Source organism: Propithecus coquereli, unplaced genomic scaffold (assembly GCF_000956105.1).
Source record: "Propithecus coquereli isolate 6110/MARCELLA unplaced genomic scaffold, Pcoq_1.0 Scaffold80, whole genome shotgun sequence".
NCBI lineage: Eukaryota > Metazoa > Chordata > Mammalia > Primates > Indriidae > Propithecus > Propithecus coquereli.
In genome coordinates this window covers 8157017-8171752 of record NW_012154174.1, presented here as the reverse complement: position 1 = coordinate 8171752, position 14736 = coordinate 8157017, and the positions used below count along the sequence as shown (strand labels likewise).

At 46.9% G+C, this 14736-nt stretch overlaps 1 protein-coding gene across 1 annotated transcript in view; it reads right to left on the bottom strand.

Moving 5' to 3' along the window:
* Positions 1-14422, bottom strand: part of SH2D4B (SH2 domain containing 4B) — a 72312-nt gene extending 57890 nt beyond the window's left edge. The window contains exon 1 of the mRNA XM_012663248.1: positions 14225-14422. Within this exon, the coding sequence (XP_012518702.1) occupies positions 14225-14422 (198 nt within the window). The remainder of the gene's footprint in view (positions 1-14224) is intronic.
* Between the last annotated feature and the right edge of the window lie 314 nt (positions 14423-14736).

The following is a 14736-nucleotide window of genomic DNA, read 5'->3' as shown; positions in this document are numbered from 1 at the left end:
GTTCAACATACACAAATCAATTAATGTGATACATCATATCAACAGACAAAGGACAAAAACTGTATGATCATTTCACTTGATGCTGAAAAATCATTTGATAAAATTCAACATCCCTTCATGATAAAAACTCTTTAAAAACTGGGTATAGAAGGAACTGACCTCAACATGCAAAAAGCTGTATGTGACAGACGTACAGCTAGTATCATATTGAATGGGGAAAAACTGAAAGCTTATCCTCTAAGATCTGGAACAAGACAAAGATACCCACTTTCACCACTGTTATTCAACGTAGTACTGGAAGTTCTAGCTAGAGCAATCAGACAAGAGAAAGAAATAAAGGGCATCCAAATTGGAAAGAAAGAAGTCAAATTGTCCTTGTTTGCAGATGATATGATCTTATGTGTAGAGAAACCTAAAGACTCCACAAAAAAAACTATTAGAACTGATAAACAAATTCAGTAAAGTTGTAGGATACAAAATCAACATACAAAAATCAGTAGCATTTCTATGTGCCAACAGTAAACAATCTGAAAAAGAAACCACGAAAGTCATCCCATTTATAACAGCTACGAATAAAACAAAATACCTAGGAATAAACTTAACCAAAGAAGTGAAAGACCTCAATAATGAAAACTATAAAACATTGATGAAAGAAAGGGGACACAAAATTGGAAAGATATTCCATTCACATAGATTGGAAGAATCAATATTGTTAAAATGTCCATACTACCCAAAGCAGTCCACAAATTCAATGCAATCTCATCAAAAATACCACTGACATTCTTCACAGAAGTAGAACAATAAAGCTAAAATTTATATAAACCACAAAAGACCCAGAATAGCCAAAGCCATCCTGAGCAAAAAGAACAAACCTGGAGGAATCCATTTCTTGACTTCAAATTATACAACTAAACAAAACAGCATGGTACTGGCATAAAAACAGACACATAGACCAATGAGAATCCAGAAATAAATCCACACATCTATAGTGAACTTATCTTTGACAAAATTGCCAAGAACATACACTGGGGAAAGGACAGTCTCTTCAATAAATGGTGCCGTGAAAACTGGATGTCCACATGCAGAAGAATAAAACTAGACGTTTATTTTTCACCACATACAAAAATCAAATCAAAATGGATTAAAGACTTAAATCTAAGACCTGAAACTATGAAACTACTAAAAGAAAACATTGGGAAAATGCTTCAGGACATTGATCTGGTCAAGGACTTCCTGAGTAATACCCCTAAAGCACAGGCAACCAAAGCAAAATTGGACAAAAAGGATCACATCAAGCTAACAAGCTTCTGCTCAGCAAAGGAAACAATCGACGAAGTGAAGAGACAACCCACAGAATGGGAGAAAATATTTGCAAACTACCCATCTGACAAGGGATTAATAACTAGAATATATAAGGAGCTCCAACAACTCAATAGGAAAAAATCAAATAACCTGATTAAAAAATGGACAAATTATCTGAGTAGACATTTCTCAAAAGAAGACATACAAACGGCCTATAGATATATGAAAAAATGGCCAATAAGCACAAGAAAAGATCTTGAATTTGTTACTCATCAGGAAATTGCAAATCAAAACCGCAATTACATAACACTCCGCACACACTAGGAAGGCTCTAATCAAAAAGATAGATCATAATGAGTGTTGACAAAGATGTGAAGAAGTGGTAACCCTCATACACTGCTGGTGAGAATGTAAAATAGTGCAGCTGCTTTAGAAAATAGTGTGGCAGTTCCTCAAATGATTAAACATAGAGTTACCAAATGACTCAACAATTCCACCTCTAGGCATATATACCCAAGAGAAATGAAATACATGTCCCCACAAAAACTTGTACATGAATGTTTATAGAAGCATTATTCATAAAAGCCCCAAAAGTGGAAACAACCAAATGTCCATTAACAAAGGAATGAATAAACAAAATGTGGTACAGCCACACAATAGAATATTACTCAGCTATAAAAAGAGATGAAGTACTGATACATGCTACAACATAAATGGACCTTGAGAACATTATGCATAGTGCAAGAAGCCAGTTCCAGAAGTCCACATATTATATGGTTCCATTCATATGAAAGTCCAGTATAAGGAAATCTATAGAGACAGAAAGGAGATTATTGGTTGCTAAGGGTTGGGGTGGAAGTGGGGAGAAAGTAGAGCTGGGGGGTGATAGTTAAAAGCATATGGGCTTTTTTGTGGTGATGAAAAATTCTAAAATTGTGGTGATGGTTTCACACATCTGTGAGTATACTAAAAACCATTGAATTGTACAATTTAAATGCATGACTTGTATGGCATGTTAATTATATCTTAACAAAAACTTTTTTTTAAAGTTTCTCCTAGTAATTGGTAGGATGAGTAGGAAAAAAAATTAGTTAGGCTATAGAAGATCTAAACAGCACTGTCAACCAGTTTAACCTAATGAACATTTATAGAACACTCCACATGACAGCCAAACACTTTCTTTTTCAAGTGCATACAGAACAAATATTCACCAAGATACATAGTATTCTCAGCTATTATAAAAAAAAAACCTCAGCAAACATAAAATATTTGAAATCATGCATGTTATGTTCTCTGACCACAATGGAATCAATCTATAAATCAATGACAAGAAGATATCTGAAACAAAAACTCTTCAAATACTCAGAAATTAAACAACACAATTCTAATAGCCCATGGATAAAAGAAGAAATCACTAGGTGAATCAGAAAATATTTTAATTGAAGAAAAATGGAAATATGACATAAAAAATCCATGTGATATAGTTAAAGCAGGGCATTGAGAGAAGTTTATAGCATCAAATATTTGTATTCAGAAAGAAAAAGTATTTCAAATCAATGGTCTAAGCTTCCACAGTAAGAAACTAGAAAATAAGAACAAATTAAATGCAAAAATCAAAGAAAGAAATAATAAAGATAGTGGCAGAAATTGATAAAATAGAAAACAGAAAAGAAGAAACAAAAAATTAGTTTTTTGAAACCATTAGTAAAATTGATAAATTTCCTCACCAGATTGATGATCAAGATAACAAGAGAGAAGACACAACTTAACAATATCAAGCATGAAAAATCCTACAGATAAGGAAATTTTATGAACAACTTTATGCCAATAATTTCATAACTTAGATAAAATAAACAAATTATTTGAAAGATACAAAATAAAGCAAAGCTCACTACAGAAGAAATATACCCCAAGAATAGCTCTATGTCTGCTAAAGAATTTGAATTTGTAGTTTAAAATCTGCCCACAATGAAAGCCTGGGCCTAGAAGACATTCTATCAAACATTTAATGAAGAAATAATACCAATTCTACACAAACTCTTCCATAAAATGGAAGAGGAAAGAATATATTCCAACTCATTTTTTTGAGGTCAACATTACCCTGATATTAAACTAAAGACATTTCAAGAAAACTACAGACCAATATCTCTAACAAATACAGAATTTTTAAAAATCTTAAACTGTTAGCAAATTGAATTCAGAAATATATAAAAAAAATAATGTATCATGACCATATGTGGTTTATCACAGGAATTCAGAGTTGGTTCAACATTTGAAAATTAATCAAAGTAATTCATCATATCAGCACACTAAAAAAAAATTACGATCATCTCAATAGTTACATAAAAACATTTGACAAATCCAAATCGATTCCTAGTAAAAATTCTCAGCAAACTAGAAATACTAAAGTGAGAATTTCCTCACTCTGATAAAATATGTCTATGAAAAACCTACAGTTAACATCATACTTGATGATCAAAAATTGAATACTTCCCCTAACACTGGGAACAACGCAAGGTTGTCTGTTCTTTCCACATCTAGTTAACACTGGACTGAAGATCGTACCCAGTACAATAAGGCAAGAAAAAGAAATGAAAGTTATACACATTGAAAAGAAAAGAATTAATTTGTCTATATTTGCATGACATGATCATTTATATATAATATCTCAAAGATTTCATAAAATCTACAAAAATAGCTATTCAAACTAATAACCAATTTCCACAAGGTCACAAGATATAAGGTCAATACACAAAAATCCATTGTATTTCTAAATTTTAGCAACAAACAGTTAAAAGTTAAATTTTAAAATGCCATTTACAGTAGCATTAAAAAACATAAAATACTAAGAGATATTAACAAAATGTATTCTCTAATCTACATAAGATTGTTCTCCAATCCACCAAAGATTAGAGCAAAATGTGTTGCTTTAATCTGCAAAAAGAAACTGAAGACCTAAATAAATGGAGCAATATACTTTTTTCACAGATTGGAAAACTCCAAAGTGTTAATGTGTCAACTCACGCCAAATTGATCTATAGATTCAATATAACCTTAAATTCCCAGCAAGCACATTATAGAAATTGATGAGCTGATTCTAAAGCTTATGTGGAAAAGGGAAGGATCTAGACTAGTCAAAACAATGCTGAAAAACAGCAAAGTTGAATGACTCACACAATTTCGTTTTAAGATTTACTACAAAGATACAGTTTCAAGATTTACTATAAAGCTACAGTCAATGCATTATTCGTGTAAGAGTAGACATATACCTCAATGAAACAGTATAGAGAGTCCAGAAGCTTTTCAACAACAGCACCAAGGTAATACAATGAACAAAGGATTTTTTTAACAAATACTACTGAAAAAAATTAGACATTCATATGCAAAAAAAAAACCAAAAAACTTGACTCTTACTTTGCCCACATTCTAGCTGTTAAAGAGTGAGAAAGGTAATAGATGTATATAGATTCAGATTTCTCTCCAAATAGAAAGGCACCTTCCACTTGAAAATGCTGGGAACCCCAAACCATAAATGTCAACCACATTGTCTTCACATTGTCTTATCTGGTCTTCTTTCTTTCTTTCTTTCCTTCTTTTTTTTTTTTTTGGCAAACACTTGCTCTGTCACCCTGGCCTGGCTAGAGTGCAATGGTGTGATCATAGCTCACTGCAATCTCAAACTCCTGGGCTCAAGTGTTCCTCCTCCCTCAACCTCCTGAGTAGCTGGGACTACAGGTGTGCACCACCACGCCCAGCTAATTTTCCTAATTTTGGTAGAGACGGGGTTTTGTCCTTGCTCAGGGTGGTCTCGAACGCCTGGCCTCAAGCAATCCTCCCACCTTGGCCTCCCAGAGTACAAGGATTACAGGCGTGAGCCTCTGTGCTGGCCCTGGTCTTCCTTCAAAACTCAGCTGCGGGGTCACTGCCTCCAGAAATGGCCCAGGAAGATTTTCTTTCTCTTTGATTCCTCCTCTGCACTTACCTGGCACCAACTTTCCTGTTCTTTAAACCTGCTTTTTCTTCTGAAGTTTTCACATGCGTGTGTTTAATCTAGCAGAGGTAGAGTGACCAACAGTCCCAGTTTGTCTGGAACTGAGGGAGTTCCTGAGATGCAGGACTTTCAGTTTTCAAACTGGGAAAGTTCCAGGCCAACCAGAACAAGCTGGTTCATCTTCAGCAGAAATATTATCAATTTCCCCACTATATCCAACTTCCCTCCTAGCTGTGCCTTCCACGGCTCTTAACTCTGAAAGGCAGGAATCCCACCTTCCCCATAACCCCAGCCTCTTTGCTCACAGATGTGGACTGGAGCTGGACCAGTCAGACCTCCACTGAATCTAAACTGAGAGGCAAAAAGGGGTGGGGGTCATTTGACGATAACAGGTCTTGGAGAAGGAAAGCCACATGGGGTGGATTAGATGGGCTGTGTTTGCAGGAGAAAGTGTACAGAGAGAAGTATGAACAGAAGAGGACAGAAACAACTCCAGAAGCTTTCTGGTTCCAGACAAGACTTGGCGTTCTTGGATCCTACAAAAAGACATCCTTACTGAAAGCCTAGCCACCTAGCCAGGTTGTAGGAGTCTGCTGAGCAGATTCTGGCATCTCTCACAGTAGATGCACACTGCACACAGTAGGTGCTTACCACATGTAGGTGGAATTAATTGCATGCTGTAATGATGAATTTTATGTGTTGATGTGGCTAGGCTATGGTGCCCAATTGTTTGATCAAACTCTAGTCTAGGTTTCACCAAGAAGGTATGGTGTCGATGTGATCAACTTTTACAATCAGTTGACTTTAAGTAAAGCAGATTACCTTCATAATGTGGAAGGATCTCATGCAATCAGTTAAAAGCGTTAAGAACAAAAAACAGGTTTCCCCAAGAAGAAATTCTGCCTCAAGACTGTAACACAGAAATCTGACTTGAGTTTCCAGCCTGCTTGACTGCCCCACAGATTTTGGACTTGCCAGCCCCCAGGATCCCATGAGCCAATTCCTTAAAATAAATGAAGTCATATAAACACACACACATCCTGTTGGCTTTGTTTCCCTGGAGAACCAGGACTGATCGATTTGCTAATGCTAGCTAATCATAAAGAGATTGAATCATGGATCAGAACTTCAGAGCAGTAAGGAACCAGGAGACAGCATGTTCCACATGATAAAGTGCTCACCTGCCCCTCCACACCCACAGCACTGCTCCTAAGGGCAGGACCAGTTCTGATGACATGGCACCCCTCAGAGAATCCTGCTAGGAGGTGGCTGCCCCGACAGCTGGTGTGTCCTTTTAACACAGGTACCTTGTGTTCTAAGCTGTGCACTTTAGTCTTCTGGAAAACAGAAGAGAACTCCACTAGGCACTTGAGGAATGTGCTATGCTAAAGTTTATCAAGTACCTACAATATACCAGGCTTCACTGGGACCATCTCATTTCATCTTCCCACAAATCCAGGATATAGGTCCTATTATCATCATCTCCAGTTTATGGAAGAGGAAACTGAGGTTCAAGGAGGCAGGAGTATCTTGCCAAAGTCAAATTGCTACGTGGAAAATAGCCACAGTTAGGAAGTGGGCAGCCAAACGCTGAACCAAGGCACCTTGACCATCATACAAACTGCCTTTGGCATAAAGATGGCAAAGGCCCAGCACAATGTAGGCATAAGGTCCTTGTCAACCGCACCAGGCTGCTCTACGCTGTACTCCGTACTGCCTTTGCTGCATATGAGCAACGCAGACGTGGGGCTGGTCACACTGAGCCACCTTCCCATCACTCCCTCCAACCCTGCAATTGTGAAATGTCTTCCCCAGCTCAAGGTCACATCACCCGTGAAGCCTGGGCCCTCTCTTGCAAGAACAAGGACAAACCGAAGAAGACCAAGAAAATCTTCCACCAGGGCCGTGGTATCCATGTGTGTTGGAACTTGGTGTGATTGTAACTGGGAAATGCTCAACACCCTACCTCCAGCCCCAGCTCCCTGTCTGTAATTCCTTCCGTTCAGAGACAGCACAGGAGAATCAACAAGCCAGCGAGGAGCTCTGGAGCCGAGTATTACTTCTGTTCCTTACCAGCTCAGGGACACAAACAGTGGCTTCTATAATACGAGCCGGCTGCACATGCCCTGGGGGCAGGGACAAGATGTCCTAAATCTTTAGCATCTCACAGAGTTTGAGTGTGAGATCCCAACCATGGTGGCCAGAAAATAAGCACATCAGTGAAATGATAGGATAGAAATAATGACCCCTGAGCCTAGAGTTATGTAATTCTAACAGGACATGGGGTCAATAGGTGTGAAAAAGAACTCACAGCATTTAGACCCCAGGTCTAATGCAAAATCTATTTCCAAATGGGAAAACTGGAAGCAGCATTGCTAGTTCTTAGGTGAGAAAAACCTGGAAAGCAGTAATGCTAGCCACTCGGAGAGATAGCAGAGGGACAGGCAGCCCTGCAACCTGTTACTGCAGCCCAGCTGCTCTGAGCCAGAGTGAGACCTGGGGTTGGGTTACAGGGAGCCAGGAGACAGCCAGCTGGAGGCCTGTCTCAGCACCTGCCTTGCATGCCCTCAGGATGGACGGGGAAGCAGGGGGGTGGCAGATAGGAGCATTCTGAGATAAGGGGACAGAAATTAAGCCTGGGCAGCTCACGATCATAGTTTAATTTACAGCTTCCTTAGGAGACATGAAACAATAGTGTGTCTTTCAACCAAGCACTCTTAGATTTTATGAAATACATAAGGGTGCATTTTCCAGGTCACTAAGGGGGTCAGATAAGCCGATGCCCTTAAAGAGCTAGCACAGGCCAGACAGGCACTCTACCTGGGTGAGTTCTTCCTTCTGGAGAATGCAGCATCCCTAATTAGGCCTTGCTCTGCCTGCCACCCTGACCCTTCCTCTTTAGTTTCCAGAAACTGAGCCACCTCTCTGGGGACCCCACTGGGCTGCCCCTTCCAAATGCCTTCAGCTGACTAAGGCCACTGGTTCTTTCCTTGTGGATATAGAATGCTCAGAGCTGATAACTAAGGGCCCCACGTGAGGTTAATCTTTCTCCACAGCCACAAAAACTGCACCCTCAACCCTGGGGACCCCATGCTTGCCAGGCACCATGTGCCACCACCATCGGTCACTGTGGGTGACCCCGCACCCTCTCCCAGTGGCCTCTGCCCTGACTTTTCTCCCTGCCGCCTAGTGAGTCGAGGCTTTGCAGCTTCTGAAAGAGCTGGCGCTGGAGATGGGGAGCGGAGGGCCCTGGTGCCCCCTGTAGACAGAGCTGCCTCACCAAGAACCACAGCGCGGGGCTCGGGGAGGGCAGGAAGGAAACAGGAAGAAGGCAGCAGGGTGTGAAGGAACCGGAAGCCTGCAGCTGGTGTCAGGCACGCAGGGCAGACCTCAGGCACTTTGCACAGCGGCTCATTCAATCTTCACAACGCCCACAGACGGGTGCGGTTCAGTGACCCCTGCCCGTGACAGGTGAAGGGTCTGAGCTGCAGGGGAGAGCGACACATCTCGGTGATGTGAGACTGCACCACTGAGGAGCTCACCCCCCACACACACAGCTGTCCCACCTTTCTGGCTGCTGTTTCGAGGTGGAACAGAGGCTGGGGAGCCAGAGAGTGAAGCCCCATCGATGTCAAGGCCACAGGCCTGGATGGAGCACCTACTGCATGGTGGCCCATATCGGGTCTCACAGTGCGGGTGAGTGGAGCAGAAAGGCGTGGCCCCAGCTCCCTGTCCGCACCTCAAACTACCAGCAGAACGCATCCCAATCACACACACACACACACACACACACACACACACACACACACACGGAGTCCCACCATGGCTCTCAAAGGTCCCAGCCTTTGTTCCACTGCTTTGCCCAGGAGGGCCCCATGCCCAGCCACACAGTCGCAACCAGGGTGTCCCAGGCCATAGGCCGTGCCACAGATTGTCAGCAGCTCACAGCAACTCCCCGCAGGCTCTTCCCACACCCACCCCAATGCCACCTCTTTACTTCATCCGCAGGAAGGCATCCCAGGGCCAAGAGTGGTCTTTTATTCAGAAGGCTGAATTTCCTCCAATTTATCCTATTAATAAGAAGTAAAAGTAAATTTACAAACCACACGAGAGGCGACGGTTGGACACACACAAGAAAGGCCCCAGCCACGAAGTCATCCCCTGTTGCTGAGACTGCAGAGAAACTGAGGTCAGCCAGGCAGTGGTGTGGCTGGTCCCCAGGCGCAGGGCTGGTGGGGGGGCACTGAGGGAGAAACCCGAACCCACCCAGGGGATCTGCCACCGGAACCAGGAAAGGAAGGTGAGGAGTGTGACTTGGCTGTCACGTGCCTGCATGGCGCCAGAAGCTTTCCCACTTGAAGAATCTTGCTAAATTCTCCCAATGACTGCTGGGAAAGCATTGTTATTCCCATTGCATGGGTGACTGTGGAACCAGGATGGAAATCCAGCTGGTTCCACCCACCACGCTATAGGCAATTTGAAAATAGCGTCAACCCAGCGCAAGGGTAGAAAAATGATCTGTGACACTATTTCCTGCCCTGGAACCCCTCGGGAAATAACCTAACGGAGCGTTCCTGGGTGGAAAGTCTGGGGAGAGTGGGCAGGGTTTGCTTTCCCACTAGAAACCCCCCAAAGCTTCGGGGTGGGCCGACCTGCAGGGTGTTGTGAGAGAGTCTGGGATGGAGCTTGGGATGCAAGAGGCAGGTCAATGAAGAACCCACATTTAAATGAGAAATGAATGATGAGGAGGGAGCAGGCTCTAAGGATCTGGGGAAAGTATTCCACGCAGAGGGACACAAAGGGGCAGAAATTAGGTTGGAGAAGTGGACAGATGGCCAATACCAGCAAAAGCCATGCGTATTTCACCGTGAGCGCAACAGAAGCCACCGAGGCAGGCGGATGCCTGAGCTAATCACTGTGTTGAGAGGTCTTTGGCTGCTGTGGGGAGAAGGGGTTGCAGGGGGTGAGCGCGAGGCGGGGGCCACTCAGAACAGGGCCACACTGGGAATGTCTGCAGGTGGGTGCAGGGCCCAGGCAGGGTTCCAGGCAGGACTGGCATTCTAGGTCGGGACTGCCATGCCCGGAAAGGGAACACACTGAGGCTAGAAGAGCCCAGGCCCAGCAGGCAAGGTTGCCATGGTTACTGGATGGTTCCCAGGAAACAGAGAGAAGGCAGATGCCCAGTGAGGACTGCATCATGCAGCTTCCACTAGGGCAGCAGGAGAGACATAATGCTGAGACACAGAGAGCATGGTGACTCCCTCGGGCCCCAGGTCGGGGCTGGGTCTGGGAGCCCAGGCAGAGCCGTGACAGAGGTGGCCTGGGAGGTGGGTGGCCCTCTTGAGCCCAGCTGTGGAGAGCGGAGGCAGTGGAGGCTGGGGCCCCACTGGACTTCGTGCCCTCCACAGGCCAGAATGAAGGCAGGCCAGTGAGCCAGCACGGGGGACACAGCGGTGCTGACACTGGGCTGGCTGGGTGGCGAGAAACCCCAGGGAGAATAAGCAACTCCCCGGGTGTTCAGGCTCGGATCGTGGACAGGAGAGCAGGACAGAGGTGCGGCACAATGCCTGGCTCCACAGAAAAACCAAGTTAACACTGGCAGAAACCGTCAATCAGGGCAGAACCGACAGATCCAAACGGGGAAGGCTCCTGGGCCACGACAACAGTGTGAACACGGCCACACCCAGCTCCAGCCCCAGAAACCAGGCTAACCGAGTCCAGGAGGGGCCTGCCAGTCTGTGAGTTCTTGTGGTGGCCCAGGGGAGTACAGTGGGGGGACTGCACAGGTCACAGTGATGCTGGAGGGGCTTGGCTTAAATCTTGCAGGAACACAATATTATAACATGCCTTCCCAGAGTCTCAACATAATAACCCAAATTCCCACTGGACAGCACACTTTGTCAGAAATGCGATAAGACAGCAAACTTGATGGTAGATGAGAAAACTACCCAGCTAACGGTCTCCATCCTCCGCAATGGGGTAGAACATCAGAAGGTTCTCACCGAAGTGTAAGGTGAGAGCGAAAGAGAAATGCTACATGCTGAGGGGAGCGATGCGTCCCCAGCGGTGACCCCACCTTCTCCCCTTCTGCTGTTTCACAGTGTGCCTCTGAGTTTTCACCTGGGCTTATTTCTATGAGTTCCAGAATCAGTAAACCCCCGGGGCTCCGTAAACTACAAAGCCCCATGTCACCAGTGTTTACTCCCACCGTCACCAGGCACAGCTCGAAGGCTGCAGACTTTGTCCTGCCTGCCCATAGTGCCATGGCGAGTGTCACCTGAGCCCTAGGGACGGCGAGGTCAGGACTGCTGGGAGCTGGGAAATGTTCCCAGAAAAGGCAGGAAGGGGACAAAGAGGACAAGCAGAACTAGGGACACAGGACAGGAGGACACACTGTCATTTCAGGCTGACCAGGACTGAGCCAAGTCGAGCTCAGGGAGCCCGAGGGGCTGGCACACAGCTCAACCAGGGTACAGCAGACGCTTCCTCCAGGACAAATAGCAGGGAGGGACCAGGAAGGGGGATGCCTGTGCAGGAAAGGAAGAAAAAAGATCCAGGCTACGGAGCCTGTCCCCGCGCACTCCTACCCTGAGCCAGCACACCACAGCAGCTCTGCACTGAGCCTCTCCCCAGCACTCCAGCTGGCTGTGTCCCTGAGTTCCACCGACCCCCGGACTCAAGCACCCGAACACAACCCAGTCCACCACGTTAGCACTTAGTAATGGGTAAGCGCATGAGTGAGTGAATGGGCAAACTGATGAACATGTGCACAGATCGTTCGTTTCATTGGAGTCCCAAGTTTGGCAGTGAATGAAATGGAAAAAATCAGTCAAAGTCACAGGATGCAGCAGCTGGGTGACCCTGGATGTATGGCATCACTTTGTGAAGGTGAAGGAGCCTCACCTGCCTCACCTGATATGGAGTCACAGGGGCTTGTTCTGCCGCTCCACAGAGATACAGGAGCAGAAGGGGCAGGGCAGGCCCCTGGCAAACGTAAAGGTCACAGACAAAGTGCAGGGCTGTTGCGACATCTCATCACGACCCCAGGACATGAGCAGGCACTGCTATCCCGGAGCCTCCAGCAATAAGTTCTTTGGGCTCCCGGGCAGGGCCAGTCCTCCAGGGCTCCCAGCCGGGTACCCAGACAGTTCCAAAAGGCAGATCTGAAGCCAAGGGCCGGGATCCCAGTGACTCTGACCTGGGACACGCACACTCCCAGCGTGTTTCCCCCTCCTTTCCATTCTATATAAATCAGAAAATTAATTACCCAGGAAAGATTCTTCTGCACCAGAAACCCAATGAGTTTAATGTATCGTTTATACACAAAAATATAGATGTCAATGCGTGACAAATCTGCATACAAGTGTTTTTGCAGTTAAATTTTTAGGCACCTGTCTTCCTCCCAGAAGAGTCACCATACAGACAAAAAGAAGCCCCAGGGCACAGGCCAGGTGGGGCTGGCAAGGCAGCTTGTCACTTTACCAGATAGCTGTGCAGCTGCCAGCACAGCACAGCCAGGAAGGCACCAGCCACCTGCAGCCAAGTCTCAGCTGTGCCACACTGCCCCCCTCGGGGTCCTGTTGTGTCTTGTTGGAAATGAGGATTTAGTGTCCCGTGTCAGCTCTGTGCGAGGCCCGGGGAGGAAGGCAGAATGGACACGGTCTGATGCTCCAGAGGCTTTGAGTCCACTGGGAGAACCAGGGGAGCAGACGAGGAATGACAATGACAGGATGGCAAGTACAACAGCAGGTGAGGCCTTACATGCCAGGCAGCTGCAAAAGAACAAGGACTCCACTATGCCAGGAGCATCCCGGAAAGACTCCAGGGCACAGGGCTACCTGACGGAGTTTTTCAGGTGGATGAAGGCAGGAGGACATAGTAGAACTACACTCACAAAGACCAGAGATAAGAACAAGCATGTCCAGATTGGCGTGAGCGTGGCCTGTGGCACACGGTGGGGACCAGCCAGCACTGAGCCTTGCATGGAATCACCAGTGGGCCTGGATGCTCAGCCCTGAAACAAGACTTTGTCCTGGACTGAAAACTTCAAACAGATCAAAGCTGCGCTCTGGGAACAGTGTGGAGCCCAAGAGGAGGGTTGCGTGGGAAGCAAACGAGAGAGAAGGCAGGTGAGCTTTGCAAAGTGCACAGCACGTGCAGCATCCACAGAAACTACCAGCCCAGCGGGACTGCACCAAGCCAAGCCGCAGCAGCCTACCTGCTTCCAGCCCAGAGTTTCTGAACACGCTCCTTCACCCACAGGTGTACCCATCCACAGGCTTGACTGGCATATACTTTGCACATAAACCACCCTAAATGTAGGTTGGGCCCTTGCTTTGTCTGCAGTTGCTACTACCATTCGGGGCTGGTCACTCATTGTGCAAGACATTCCCTGCCACGCTCTCCAGATGCCCAGTGGGGCTCCAGGCACAACCCAAAGTATCCTCTCACACGAGGATCTGGAGGGAGAGGCACCGTGCATAATGCAGGCCCAGCGGAGCACTGCTGTGCCACCCATGCAAGGGAGAGGGGAGCTGCGTGTCTTCACTGCACCCTGGCCCAGAGCCACCAGTGAGGGTCACAAATACGCCCTCGCTCACCGTGCCATTGCCGACCACATCTGCACACAATCTGAGGTCCCACTGGCATCTTCCCAGATTTGGCGCCTTCCACAATAAGACAAAGCAAGCCCTCATTCCCTCTCCCCAGCAGGGCCCCCGGACAATCCCTGCAGCATCCTTGAAGTGCCAAAGTCCTGGTCAAGAGACAGAAGCCAGGCTCGTGGGCCTAGATGCCCACAGGACATCTAGTCGAAACAAGGGTTTCGAGCCCCGAGCCCTCGGCACACCAGTGCCTGTCTTGAAGAAGAGCTCTGCCTGGCCTCGCTAAGTTTCTACCTCCTGGCGGACTGGCGGCCAAGCCCTCAGGGACTCCCAGCCACATACCTCGCTTGGCCTTTGGGGGCCTGAGTCCCTCCTCCGGGGCCAGGGCCTCCCAAGCCTCCCGCTCCCTCCAGCGCCTCAGCTGCTCCTCCCGCATCTTGTAGAAGAGGATGTGCTTCTGCACATCGCTGAGCTCGGCGAGGAGCTCGGGGTCGATGTACATGTCACGCAGGATCTGCTGCAGCATGATGCCGCCGGGGACGCACACACCGGAAGGGCAGCCAGCCAGGGGAGCAGGGCCAGGCGGGGTGCCCCAGGCTGCTCTTCACCCCCTCACTCCGGAGCCACTCCTGGTGCCCCTTCTCCGTGCAGCATCGTCAGTCCGCCCTGGCTCCCAGCCAGCAACAGCCTCATCCCTGCCGGTGACAGTGAAAGAGGCCACGCAGCAGGCACCAAAGAGGCAGCCGGGACCCTGCAAGGGGCAGCAGCCACCAGGAGCAATCTAGTCCTTCTGTTGGGTCACCATGCACCGCATCTCAGCAGCGCCTGTGTCTCGGCCTC